The sequence below is a fragment of the Vulpes lagopus genome, chromosome 4, assembly GCF_018345385.1.
Source record: "Vulpes lagopus strain Blue_001 chromosome 4, ASM1834538v1, whole genome shotgun sequence".
Taxonomy (NCBI): Eukaryota; Metazoa; Chordata; class Mammalia; order Carnivora; family Canidae; genus Vulpes; species Vulpes lagopus.
In genome coordinates, this window is record NC_054827.1 from 54,795,433 (window position 1) to 54,808,641 (window position 13,209).

Here is a 13,209-nt window from a genome sequence, read left to right on the forward strand (position 1 = left end):
TGGGAGTCCTGACTGAGGCTCCTGCAGGGAGCCAGCTTCTCCCTCTGCCGATGTTTCTGCCTCTCTCTCTGTGTCTCTCATGAATAAATAAAATCTTTATAAAAAAAGAAAAAAAAGACTATTCCTTACCTAATGTCAATAATCAAGAACCCCAATTCAGATATAAATGCATAAAATCTATTCTAATACATGCAAGTCACAATTCAATATTTGCTCAGGCTATTAAAATTGTATAAAAAATAACTTAATATGTAATAATCCCATAGTCTTTATGTAGTGTTTGATTTGTAGTTATTAATATCTGTGTGTGTATAAAATTTAGGCATTTGCTCTTATTCATACAGTACTTTTTCAGCATCCTTCATTATTTGATTGAAAAATTGATTTAAAAAATAACGTGGTACAAGGGGCCAAAATGCATTCAAGTTTTGGCAAATAAAACTAGTATGTGTTCATTGTTTTTTTAAAAGATTTTTATTTATTTATTCATGAGAGACACAGAGAGAGAGAGGCAGAGACAGAGGCAGAGGGAGAAGCAGGCTCCATGCACAGGGAGTGTGATGCTGGACTTAATCCTGGGACTCCAGGATGACAACCTGAGCCGAAGGCAGACACTTAACTGCTGAGCCACCCAGGGATCCCAAAACTAGTATGTGTTTAAATCAACACCACGTACAGTGTGAATGAAATTAATGACAACTTTTCCACCCAAATTTTATCTCATATTAAATCTGTGTTTAAAAACCTCAGAGACTGAAGTAATGATTCTGTTATCAAATTATAGTAGGAAATATCTTAAACTGTATTTTAGGAGGCCTGTTATTCTAAGGGCCTTATAATCTGGATTGTTTCTGCTTCTTCCTAAACAACATGCATCTTACATTTTTAGAAAGTTGGAGCAATAGCTTTTAATGTTTTCCACTGAATTCAAAGGTTTAGATCTCAAGCATGCATCATGACATCAGAAAATATATGTGCTCTTTGAAGATCCAGTCATATCAGATGGCATCTTGAAAATGTATTATTCATGACTCAGTTACAGATAAACAATGTGGTAACATGAAAGCAAAGCATTAAAAAGTCACAGGTATTGGTGAACCCTTTTGCAAAAGAATAAAAGTTGAGGGTGAGCAGGTTTAAAATAGATAAGTAAATAAATAAATGCGGTGATTTAGGCAAATTTTTCAAAGTTAATCACATGTTCTAGGTAGTAAGCTCCTTTAGGGTAAGGACAGGCTAATTCAAATTCTATAAAGTTCTACGATGTTACATAGTACAGATTTTTTTTAACATATTAGATATTACTTTACTTTTATTTGCAATTAATATTTTAAAGTAGATGCTAGTAATTAACAAGAGCTTGCTATAAAATATAGACACTTAGATGACAAATTCATATTTATAACTTAATAAGTAGAAAAACAGAAATGTATGATAATTTGATGGTACTTATTGGGTAGAGAAGTATAAAGGATCTTTTTATATAGTTCATGTGCATTTCAAGTAGAAATTTTTAATAGTCCTCATGATGATCTCACTTGGGCATAGGAGGATAGGTGGAGGGGCATCTTTTAATTATTTTCCTTGCTAATCTTTCTCTTCTTGCTTTTCTCTTGCTATTACAATAGATCAGATGAAACGATGTACCTCCAGGTTAAACATCAAGTTGAGTGGAAGCTCAAAGATACTCCATCAAATTTACTATAACCTGAAGGTTATATTAAAGGCTTTCATTGTGAAAAATGGAGCCTTCAGTTTACCCAACTATGCTTTTTAAAACAGCAAACTAATCACATTGTTGTCCATCTTAATGCTCTTCAAACTCCCTGCCATTGGTTCGCTGAAGAGCTATCCATCCTCCCTGCACACCGAGGCATCCATCCTTGAACACTCTTCCATCCCATCCAATCCTTCTCTAAGAAGCCTTCCCCCTACTGTGTTGTGTTCAACTCCCCTGGGCACTCGCACAGCACACAACAGAGACTCAACATTCACAAAGCACCCTTTACACGCAAGGTGCTGCTGTACAGTCGTGAACAGCCCAGCTTTGTGAGCTGTATGGTCAGGTTGGGAAGAAAGGCTTCACGTAAACAGAAATAACCAACAAAATTACTGGAAGTGTTCAGACTGCCTTGAAGGAGAATGAAAGGGGTACTGACACACATAGCAGCAGAACCTAACATGGAGAGATGGGGAAGAGAAGTCTTCCTAATGACATCACCTAATCTGCCATTGTGGTATAGGCGAAGAGAAGGAAAAAATTCAAAAAATATTCAAGCAATGTGCAAAAATATTCTAGGCAGAGGAGGCAACACCTCAAGGCAGAGAAGAAGAGGGAATAGGTCATACTTTATGAACAAGGAGAAAAAGTAGTGCAAGATGAGGCTGGAGAATGTGTTGGGTCTAAATCATGCTGGGGGCCTGAGGCAACCGTGGAAGTGCACTGCTCCTTCTAACCTACACCGCCCCCTTCCCCAGAAAGAACTCATTAGGGCTGTGAAGGGGGCCGCTGGCTGTCATGGCCCACTGGAACTCCCAGATGCAGTGCAGTGGGCCACCACTTCCCTGAGAGCTTCCAGCCCGTGACTAAGCACAGTGGGACTAGGAGGGTCTGGTCCTTTCTGCTCAATGCAGGATTGCTCTAACAGGTCTTGATTCTGTCCTCCCTACTGGATCATCCACGACCTTACCAGATTTGTTTCACAGATCATACATACCTGATTACCCAATTCCCCCAGTCTGAGGCTCTCTCTGAATTTCAGTGTTGAGCTTGAGATAGGATTCTTTATTTTCAGACTTAATGACCAAATACTGTATTACAGATACTCTCAATTTGACACACATAATTGCATTCCCAGCTTCCAATAATTGCAGTGCCGATGCTGGGAAAACTGAAACACAAGTTGTGAAGATTTTATAATTTCTTTTCTAAGAAACTCAAAATCAGCTATGTCTGGATGAAGCAGGTAACTCTCAATGGGCTGTGTTCTGTTTTCGTTAAACAAATATTTAATTATAGCAATTTATTTCTGGAAATAGCACAATACATTTGGTATAGTTCAAGCTACAACAGAGATGGGAAATGTTCACTCAATTTCTTTTGTTCAGTTTGTACAATGTGCTACTTGTCAATTAGGATAATTAACAAGGCTTATCTTCAAAGAGAGAAAATGATCTACTATCTCAACTTAGTAAACAGATGCCAAAAGAAATCTTTGAAAAACTTTTGTGAGGGAGTAAGGTTTTCTTGAGGTGCCTCTCCAACATCTATCTTGTCCTGCCCCCCATGTCTTAGTCATGTAATCTTCACGAGACCTGCGGATGGATCTGAACCCCTGCTATAATCAGGTTACTCTCATCCTCTGTTGCCAAAACCAAGAGTGGCCTAACAGAGGGATATCAGGACTTAAGTTTGATGATGATGATGGGAAGTGTTGCCCTGCTCCTTTAATCCCCTACATGTGAAGGGGTAAAATGCTGCTACAGTGGCCACTGAAGGCAGTCAGGGGAGCGAGACCAGAGACAAAGTCTACAACACAGAGTGAAGACAGACAAAGAAACAGACAGGACATCTGACTGAGCTGTATATAAGACTACCTTATCTCGCCTGACTATTGAGGCCAGGTTGAAATGCATTTCTTGTTACTTGTACTATCAAAAAGCATTTTAATACATAGAGGTATTTTGCTACTTTTCTTAGTTTAAAAATTACACGTTTGATTATGCACCTCAGCTTACCCTTCAGCCCGTCAGTAAAAGGATAGTCAACTGCCATTCAATGATTCAGGTTTATTTTGTTGATCGTCACTAAACATTGACTTAAAAAATATTTTAAGTCATAATAAAAAATACTATATATTCTTTTATTCTTATAATCAAAAAGGATTATAAAATATAATAAAATATAAGCTTGCATTTTAGCTAATTAATTATTAAATGCTTGAATGCTAGGTGAAAATCATTAAGGAATACTTTAAGGAATCTACAAATGCAAGTAGCAGATTCCTCCCGGACTTAAAAAGTTGACTGTTTTGTTTGTTTGTATGAGTTTATAATGATAACTCATGGGCCAAATGTAGGCCATATTTGTTTGTTTTACCTGCCCATACAGAATTTAAAAAGAGAAAACAAATAAAGAGAAAACACACATAGGTCTACATGGAAATGAAGAATGAGAAACGAAAAGTAGCTACCCATTGTAGGCCAAGAATGAGATGCCAGTTTCAACTGCTTTATCAAAGTCCACTTCATCCATTTTGTGACTTCATCATTATAAGGTATTTAGATCTCTGACTTTTGATTTAAGTGCAAACAGTAATACTTGGCAGCTAAGTACAGATTTATGCAACATATGGGAAAAATCTGACAGCCAAAACATTGGCACTAGAATAACTAATCACTTCAAATGAGTAAAAACTTGAAGCAGGATCTTTCACATCCTTGGCACTAAGACTCTTAACCACCACAAAAGATGTAGATCTTACCTGTAGGTCTTTTTCTTCTATTTTTTTTTGGAGCAATTCAAGGCACTTGGTAAAGTCAGTATGGTCTTGGTCAGGCGTTGAAATAATCTCACATCCCTATGCGTTTAAAGTAAGAGAAAAGGTAAGAATACATAATGATGATAGCCTTATTATGAACAAGATAAAACACTATAAAAGTAAAGATAAGGTATCAGTAGACATAGCCTATTATGCTTATATTATACCCTGATCATTAGTATCATTATCATTATCTTTTTTATTTCACATAACAAGACATCTCAGAAATGGTTAGAATATCACAATAATGGTCTGATTATGACAATCATTTTACTCAACAAGATTTACACTACATTAATGGTCTTTAAGAATCACTGCTGGGATGACATTTGAAATTAACATAAGGACTCTGATACAAGTATTATAAAATATATTCACAGTAAAAGTACCTGAAGTTAAAAGTAAAGCTATTTATAAAAAAAAGTTTGAACCTCTTTAAGTAGACCTAAGTTTACCTACATAAACGGAAAAACTCATATTAATATTGAACTAATGATAAAACTACATTTTAAGTAAAATCAAGTCAGCTGTTCTATAAAATTCCTTTATAGCACCTTTCTTACCCACTGTAAAAAGAGGCATGAAGAGCTATACCTGCATAAATATGTCTCTTGAATTATCTTTTAGACATAATGAAGCAAATTTATATGGTCTCTGCCTCTTCTACACTAGATACCTTACCTAGTGAAAAGCCAGGGATATATTTATAAATATGAAGCCACAAAAGTGCCAGCTTGTTGGCACTCGTGAACCAAGACAGTGAGAGAAACAATATTTCTGAAATGACACCTTTTCCTCCAATGTCTTACAAAGGCAAAGGCATGTAAAACCAGAGTGCAATGGGACTTGAGACTTCTTAATTCACGAACTTAACAATTCGTGGTCTCTCATAAACAGCTGAGTAAGGGGAAGTTAAATATAATCCAGTATATAAAGTTGCCATTCAAAGAGTTTTCAAGGATACAAAACACCCATACTGCGTCCTAAATTATCCTAAGAACCGTTCTCAGTAGATTTAAAGGTTCTTCTTTACCTTCAAGGTCTCTCTAAATGTGTCAAGCTCAACCTGGGCTTCATTCATTTATGACTACTGCCCTACAAGGTAGTGACCAATGAAAAAATTAATTCCTCATCATTCAGAAATATATTATGCCCTAAAAGGTGTATATGTCATCTTTACAAAATGGTCGACATGTACTTTTCTGACCTGAAGAGAACATTGAAATTTACTACAGTCACCAAGTGAGGGCATAAAGAAGTTGACTTGCCTCAGGCTAACACTCCTTGAAAAGGGATGTTAGAATATGATAGAACCTACAGGGATATTATCAGGGGTGAGGAGATTAGATTGTCACCACGCGCGCACACACACACATACACGTACACACACGCAGGTACACACACGCACACAAATCACTACACTGAAAGTTCCCCAAGGACAGGAATTATGTTTCATGCATTACTATTTCTAGTGCATGGCACCAGTCTGCTACATTGTAAGTAACTGATAAATGTTTAACTAATACTCTGGAGGAATAAAAACCTATGCTGGCAAAGGGGTAAGAGAGCTTGGTATCTTATTGCTAAATACTGCATTTTAACAATGGGAAATCACCTTCCTGTTTTTAGAGATGAAGATATAATCGTTCCAGCAAAAAGAAATGAAATGAAAAAGGCAAACAGAAACAGCAATAATATAAAGATGATTAATAAACCATTGTTTATCTTCACAGAATCAACACAGATCCATAGGAAAAATTATAGTGAATAGGAACCGAAGAAATAATCTATCCCACTACAGTATTTTGTAGATTAAGAAAATAAAAATAAGAGATTTAAATTGATTTGTGAATCCCTGGATAGCTGGGTGCAATAATGCACATCTAGAAATCTTACTGCCTTACTCTCGTGAGGTGGGAATAAATATCTAGATATCTGACACAAAAAGGTCATATGACATCATAGTTGGTTCCACAAGAATGGTATCTCGAGAAAAGGTGTGAGATTTTCTGAAACATACGAGCAAGGCTTTATGTCATCAATTTAAGACAGGCACAAAGAAAAGTGTGAGTCATAACATGGAGGCAACTTACCAGAATTGAAAAATTCAGACTCTATCTAAACGCAGAACTTCTTAGAATTTTTATGAGTTTAAATGATTCTAATCTCATCACTGATGGAAAACGAATTCACTGGAAGTGTAAATAGCCCCAGTAGCCCTCACAGGGCAGCTTACAACACCTAGACAGGAGACCTGCAATACAAAGTATCAGCCAAAGTGCAAAGCCAGGCCTTTGGCCAACTACAGATGTTTTTACTGTTTCCTGGGTCTTATAATAACATATTAAAATCTAAAAGAGGAAAAATGTAAAACCAAAGAGAAACTATCCAAATCCAGCAGACAAGGAAAAATGCAGAAATGCTGTAAGGTATCAAGTGATGCTCACTTATTATACATTAACATCTATTTATAATTATTTATGATATATAATTGACTTCATTTATTGGAGTCAGAAGCACTGAGTTCTCTGAAGAATTTCACAGGGTTAGATGTTTAAAAAAACAAACAAAAACTCACACTAAGACAAGAACTTAGAGGATATAAAAGCTAAGAATTTTGGTCCAATAAGTACATTACTTTCTAATAAATGGTTTCTAATATTAGCTGATACATCTACGCATCAGAAACCCTAAGTTTATACAGAAACCTTCCAAAGCATAAGCTACATAAAATTAAAAAAAAGATTTTATTTATTTATTCATGAGAGACACACAGAGAAAGGCAGAGACCTAGGCAGAGGGAGAAGCAGGCTCCCTACAGGGAGCCCAATGCGGAACTCAATCCCAGGACCCCAGGATGACGCCCCGAGCTGAAGGCAGACGTTAAACTGCCAAGCCATCCAGACATCTCCAAAACTCCTTAAAACAGCTTTAACATACCAATGTTTGGGTGGAAACTTCTGTTTCAACTACTACTGTCTTCAACTTTCTGTAGTTACTTAGAATATATTTTTTAGGACAGAAATTATTATTTTATGAGCCAGTAGGTGGCTCCAATCTCATTCTATGCACCTGCTTTGTAAAGTTTTTGTTATTATACAACTAGAAATTCAAATAACTCAAAATAAATAAATAAATAAATAACTCAGTTCTAATAATAAGTTCCCCTTATGGACATATCACTTTTTCAAGATGATTATTTTTTAATATTACATTTTATTAATTTTGTTTTATGCTAGAATTCAAACAGAAAAGATTTGGATCGATGTCAAAAATTTCAGGCCGCATAAATATCAAGGCTATTCTAATTTTTTCTAACCTAAAAAGTGTCTTCTGAAGATAAGGAACGACAACGCCCACCCCATGCCTTCCAAACCACAACCAAACATAAAAGGCAAAGTAAGGAGAACTGAGTATAAGTTCAAAGTAGTTTAAAAATTCTCCTCCAAGGTGCCTACGTGGCTCAGCTGGTTGAGCATCTATCTGCCTTTGCCTCAGATTGTGATCCTGAGGTCCTGGAATCAAGTCCTGCATCAGGCTCCCCACAGAGAGATTGCTTCACCCTCTACTGTCTCTGCCTCTCTCTGTCTCTAAAAATAAATAAAATCTTTTAAAAAAAACATTTAATTATAAATAAATTATCAGAGGCCCAGCCAACCTCTTTTTAGGGGCTTACTCTCTATATAATGTTTTATCAAATTGTACTGTATACAAAGGAAGTAGGAATCTACCAGATACCAATGGCCCAGTGATAAATAAAAACCATGAATATCATAATTAGTAAACATGTAAAATATAAATATGTGTGTGTGAATGTAAGAAAGACAGCAAGATATAGGGAGGTTTCTTTTCCTCCTCTTTCTATACTGAGAAACTCTTAGCCATACTCCACTACTATCCAGTAAGAGCTTGAAAGAAAGTCAGTCTTCAATTCATTCATAAATTGTTCCTTTCTTTTGTTGAATAATGGGGATAGTGTAGGCTTTAGAAATACCATTTTGGTTTTGGGGCTAAGCTACACTCTAAACTAGAGCCAACTGTAATACACTGCAATGAGAAACCTACTCAGAAAATTACTGATTGATTACATTAGGTTCTCCATAGAGGTATAATGAACATCAAAAAACTGCACTTTTGAGAATCATATTCTAATAGAACACATGTACTAAGAAATAGAAATAATTCACAACATCAAGGAAATAGTTCATATTAAAAAGATAGGTGCTTTAAGGTCCAGGAAATCAAAATTTAAAAGCAAGTATTAAAGGCGCAGAAAGATGTATAAAAGTTACAAATAAGGTAAATTCATCCTATTGTCAACATGATAATTTAGCAGATTTGAGGAGAGTGAATATAAAGAAGAAGCAAACTTACGTAAAAGGAAGTAGAACTTTACACATGAGCGCGTGCAGTCATGGAGCAAATGAACTGAGGTGGAAAAGATCACATACACAGGCAAAAATTCTCATCTAGCAAAATCTTTGCCTACTACTTTGGAAATACATGATCTCCAGTCAGGAAAGGAAGACTCAGTGCTCCTTGAGTATCCAGAAACTAACCTCTGCATTTCACTAGGACAATCTCAGTCATGTTAAGCACTCAATAGAAGTCTGATGGATAGATAAATGATGGATGGACACAACCACCACTCCCTTCATGGCATGCTTCTCTAAAACATAAACGTGGACAAGCCTTAGACAAGAAATCTAATAGAAATGCAGCATTCTCGTTATTTTTTCAAAGGTATTATGCTACTGCTGCCATAAGAAACTCATGTAACACTTTTGTTTTAGGGCATAACTAATACAGACTCTTCAAGTGGTGACAAATATTAGTGTTTCATATGCAATTAAGCAAATTAAAATCCAACAATGTTAACAAAATTAACATCCAAAGAGGGAAAGAGAATTACTAATGTACACGGAGGCTAAGAAATGAAGCAGTATGAAGTACTACATAAATAATTTGGAATACTTTTGAATGAGTTGTAATTTATTTAAGAGAAAGACAAATGACAAAAAAATCAACTGATATTAGGGACTCAAAAGTTTAGCAATAAACAGTGTTCAGAATATGCCCTAGAATGACAAGAGCTCACTTCAATTTTTTAATACTGCCAACATTGATAGTTACAGCAAACACAAAAATATATGTAATATGTGTAGTGCATGATCCTAATCATGGTAAAACCACAGATTTTATTTATTCATGAGAGGCAGAGAGAGAGAGAGAGAGGTAGGGGGAGGGGCAGGCTCCCTGCAGGTAGCCTGATGTGGAACTTGATCCCAGGACCCTGGGATCACGACCTGAGCCAAAGGCAGACGCTCAACTACTGAGCCACCCAGGTGCCCCTAAAATCTTGAGGTTCCACGTGATAATGCACATACAGTTCTGGGTACTGGGATGAACACAGTAAATGCTCACCACAGCACTTCAGAAGAATCTCCAGAAACATCAGATGGTATAGTCAGACCACCTCACGTCAAAGATTACTAAAGTAAGCCACACATTGTCAATATTCTCCCAAGAACTTTTTGTGGATGCTTACCAAACTATTTTAGAATTTACTGACAACTAAAAGAAATTATTACAAGGCAATGAGTGTCAATAATCAACCTAACTGCAAAAGACCAATACAAAAGCTGTTAGACTGTCATTCTCGATTACTTAATTTACTGTTTGCCAATAATTTAACTAATATAAGTTAATGAGTTTTCACATTTAGCACACATAAAACCTATGAAGTTATCTGATGCTGACTCCTCTAAAACTCTTTAATGGGAAAAAAAAACAGATCCTTTGAAAAAAATTATAATAACATATCAATTGTTATTTTATACACTATATCCACAGAGAGACTTGGCCTCATTAAAACAAGAGGCAAGGAGTTAAGTCTGGTGAAAGCATTCCCAAATCTGCTATTAGCTTATTCATTTTAGGTGAAGTCACTTGGTGCCCATCCATCTACCCAGGACAAGAAAGGACTTGTGCAAATTACCCTGAAGAGATTTTATGGGGCTCTGAGACTTCTACTGTAACTTTATGGGCTGAGTTTATAAGGTTAAGAATTCAGAAGTATTATTTTCTCCTAGGTACCATGCACACCAATCCTGAATATTTATTTGGAGTGGCTTGCATATAGCCTCTCACCTAGGATAATTAAATGCAATATGTATGTAACTATAAAATCTAAGATGCTTTTCAATAACCTAAGATTTTTCCTAACAAAATATAACCTAATACTTTGAAAAATCAGAGAATTTTAAAAGTACGTTAAAATTAGAATCTTACCATTGTGATCTGCTGATAATTAACTGTCTTCCTCATTAAATTAATAACATTTATAACTAGTATTTCAGTAGATGTTTTGTTATAGAAGGTTTTAGTCACTTCACAGGAGTTATGTTCTTGAATCCCCACAATACCCTTATAAGGTGAATGTAATTATCACATTTAAGATATGCAGAGTGAAGTTTGGAGAGATTAAATAACTTACCCAAGGTCACACAACTGTTCACACATTCTATGTGATCTGAAGCCCATACTCTTAACCAACCATGCTTTGTACTCAACCCTGCTTAATTAAACTTTGGGTATTTTGGCAGGTTTAAGAAGAAAAATGCCTTTATAATTTATTTTGAACCTTGATTTAGTTGGTTTTCTCCAGTATTTTAAATACCTGAAAATCTTTCAGCTCTTAGCAGACATGACTCCTGCCCAACTCCATGTTGCTTCCATAGTAGTCCAAGGCTTAGAGACCTCAGACACCTGAAAATGGGCAAGGAATGCTTAGCTATCTATCTCTCCTTTTCTCTGCTTTCGTAATTCATCATATTATCACTATATTTATCATTATATTCATGACAATTCGCTTTTTCTTCTGCTATTAAACTTACCCATAAGATCAATATCTTTGTGTATGAGTCCCTTTCAGTTTATTTTCTTAGAATTAGCTTACTAGAAAATGAAATTACTGGGAAAACTGTAAGAAAGTTTATGATCTTTGATATATGCTGCCAGGGTGCTTTCTAAGAGGGATATAAAAATACATATTCCCACTAGTAGCATAGGAGGGTAAAGAGTTTCTTAAAATATAACAGTAGGAAAGAAAATTCATCATGAATTTCTTACTGTGAATTAATTTAATTGCTATACTTGCTTCTTAATAAGCAAAGAGAAATCACTTTCATAAAGAGAAAGAGAACTTTGTTGGAGAGCAAGGGAAGAGAAAGATAATTCTGGAGTGTGAAGCTGGGATGAAACAGGAAGTGGTTCATCAGATTGAGGACTGAGGGGCTCAAGGACAGTATGAGAGAAATGGATATTTCTGGAAGGGGAAATAAGTGTCAATCAACAGAGTATAAGAAAGGAGGCAAGCAAGAAGCTATCAAAGATTTTCTTTCAAGTTGGTTCTGAAAACATGAAATAATATACTACTCCATCATATTAGAATACTGACATGGATTCTTTTTGTAAATAAGCAATGATAAGAGTTTTATTTTTAAGCAACAATAAGAGTTTATTGAGTCTTAAAATTCTGGCTCTCACACACTTTATTTTCCCGTATTTACTGCTAATGTTGCCTTTCTTATTGTATGTAAGCAAGGTAAACACTTAAAAATATTTTGGGGAGATATATTCAAGAGTCTTCTAAAAATTGGATATGTTAAAGTATTAATAATGAGCTTCCATAATTATTCATTAAAATTAACTGACCAGAACTCTAATAAGAAACTGCCTGCCAGATCAAGAGTATAGCAGGCACAGGGCAAAATGACATATACTATGGGTAACCAAAGATACAGATCTAAAATTAGCCCAAACTTGTTCTCAAGTTTAGTTAGATAAAGCCATTTGGAATCTAAATGGTCTATGTTCCTTGATACAGGTATGAAAATGGTCTTTACTCTGTAGAAATGCAATCAAAAAATAACCATTTCCCACTTTCCTCTTTATTGTATAAAGCATACTATAGTAGATTGCTCCTTCCATTTTATTTGCCAACCTTCTAAAAACAGTTCACTTTTCCACTAAAAAGATTTTTTTATCATCAAATGACAGCCTACAAGTAATGATTTCTTCAGCAAGAATGTCACATGATTAAACTCTTAAAAACCCTAAGTAACAGGTTGCCTGATATAATTTAGTGTTCTTCTGGTTTTCTAGATCACGTATAAAAGAAAAAGAATAAACGCAATTTAGCCTTGTTGCAATTCTCCATTCGATTCCAAACATAAAGAGACATTCTCATCTAGTGCAATCTTCACTGGCCTGGGTGTTTTTTTGTTTGTTTGTTTTTTGGGGTTTTTTTGTTTTGTTTTGTTTTGTTTTTTTGTTTTTTGCCTGGGTGTTATAAGATAACCTTTCCTTTCAACATCGCATTGAATGAAAACTATAGCCTTCCAAACAAGAAAGTCACTACTTCCACTAATGGAAGTCAAAAGTCTTTTTAGAACAGCATAGGGTCTTAAATGATGGCTTTCTTCCTAAAAGCAGAGCCAGAGTTCTTTTGGAAGAGAGTGCCCAAAAGTGTCAACATAGCAGGCTTCAGACTGTTATCCTAAAAAAGCTTTGCCTGTAAGGTTGGCCCTTGGCTCCCAACTGAGAACCTGAACGGTAAATAGTTCTCTATATTAAAAAAGATTTTTTTTTCTTAAAAACTAACAGT

At 35.5% G+C, this 13,209-nt stretch overlaps 1 protein-coding gene across 3 annotated transcripts in view; it reads right to left on the bottom strand.

Annotated features, from left to right (window-relative positions):
* The window catches only part of TPK1 (thiamin pyrophosphokinase 1), a 312,036-nt gene that overhangs the window by 149,246 nt on the left and 149,581 nt on the right, over positions 1 to 13,209 (bottom strand). For all 3 annotated transcript variants that reach the window (XM_041751936.1, XM_041751935.1, XM_041751934.1), the window contains one exon: positions 4,485 to 4,580. In XM_041751936.1, the coding sequence (XP_041607870.1) occupies positions 4,485 to 4,580 (96 nt within the window). The remainder of the gene's footprint in view (positions 1 to 4,484; positions 4,581 to 13,209) is intronic.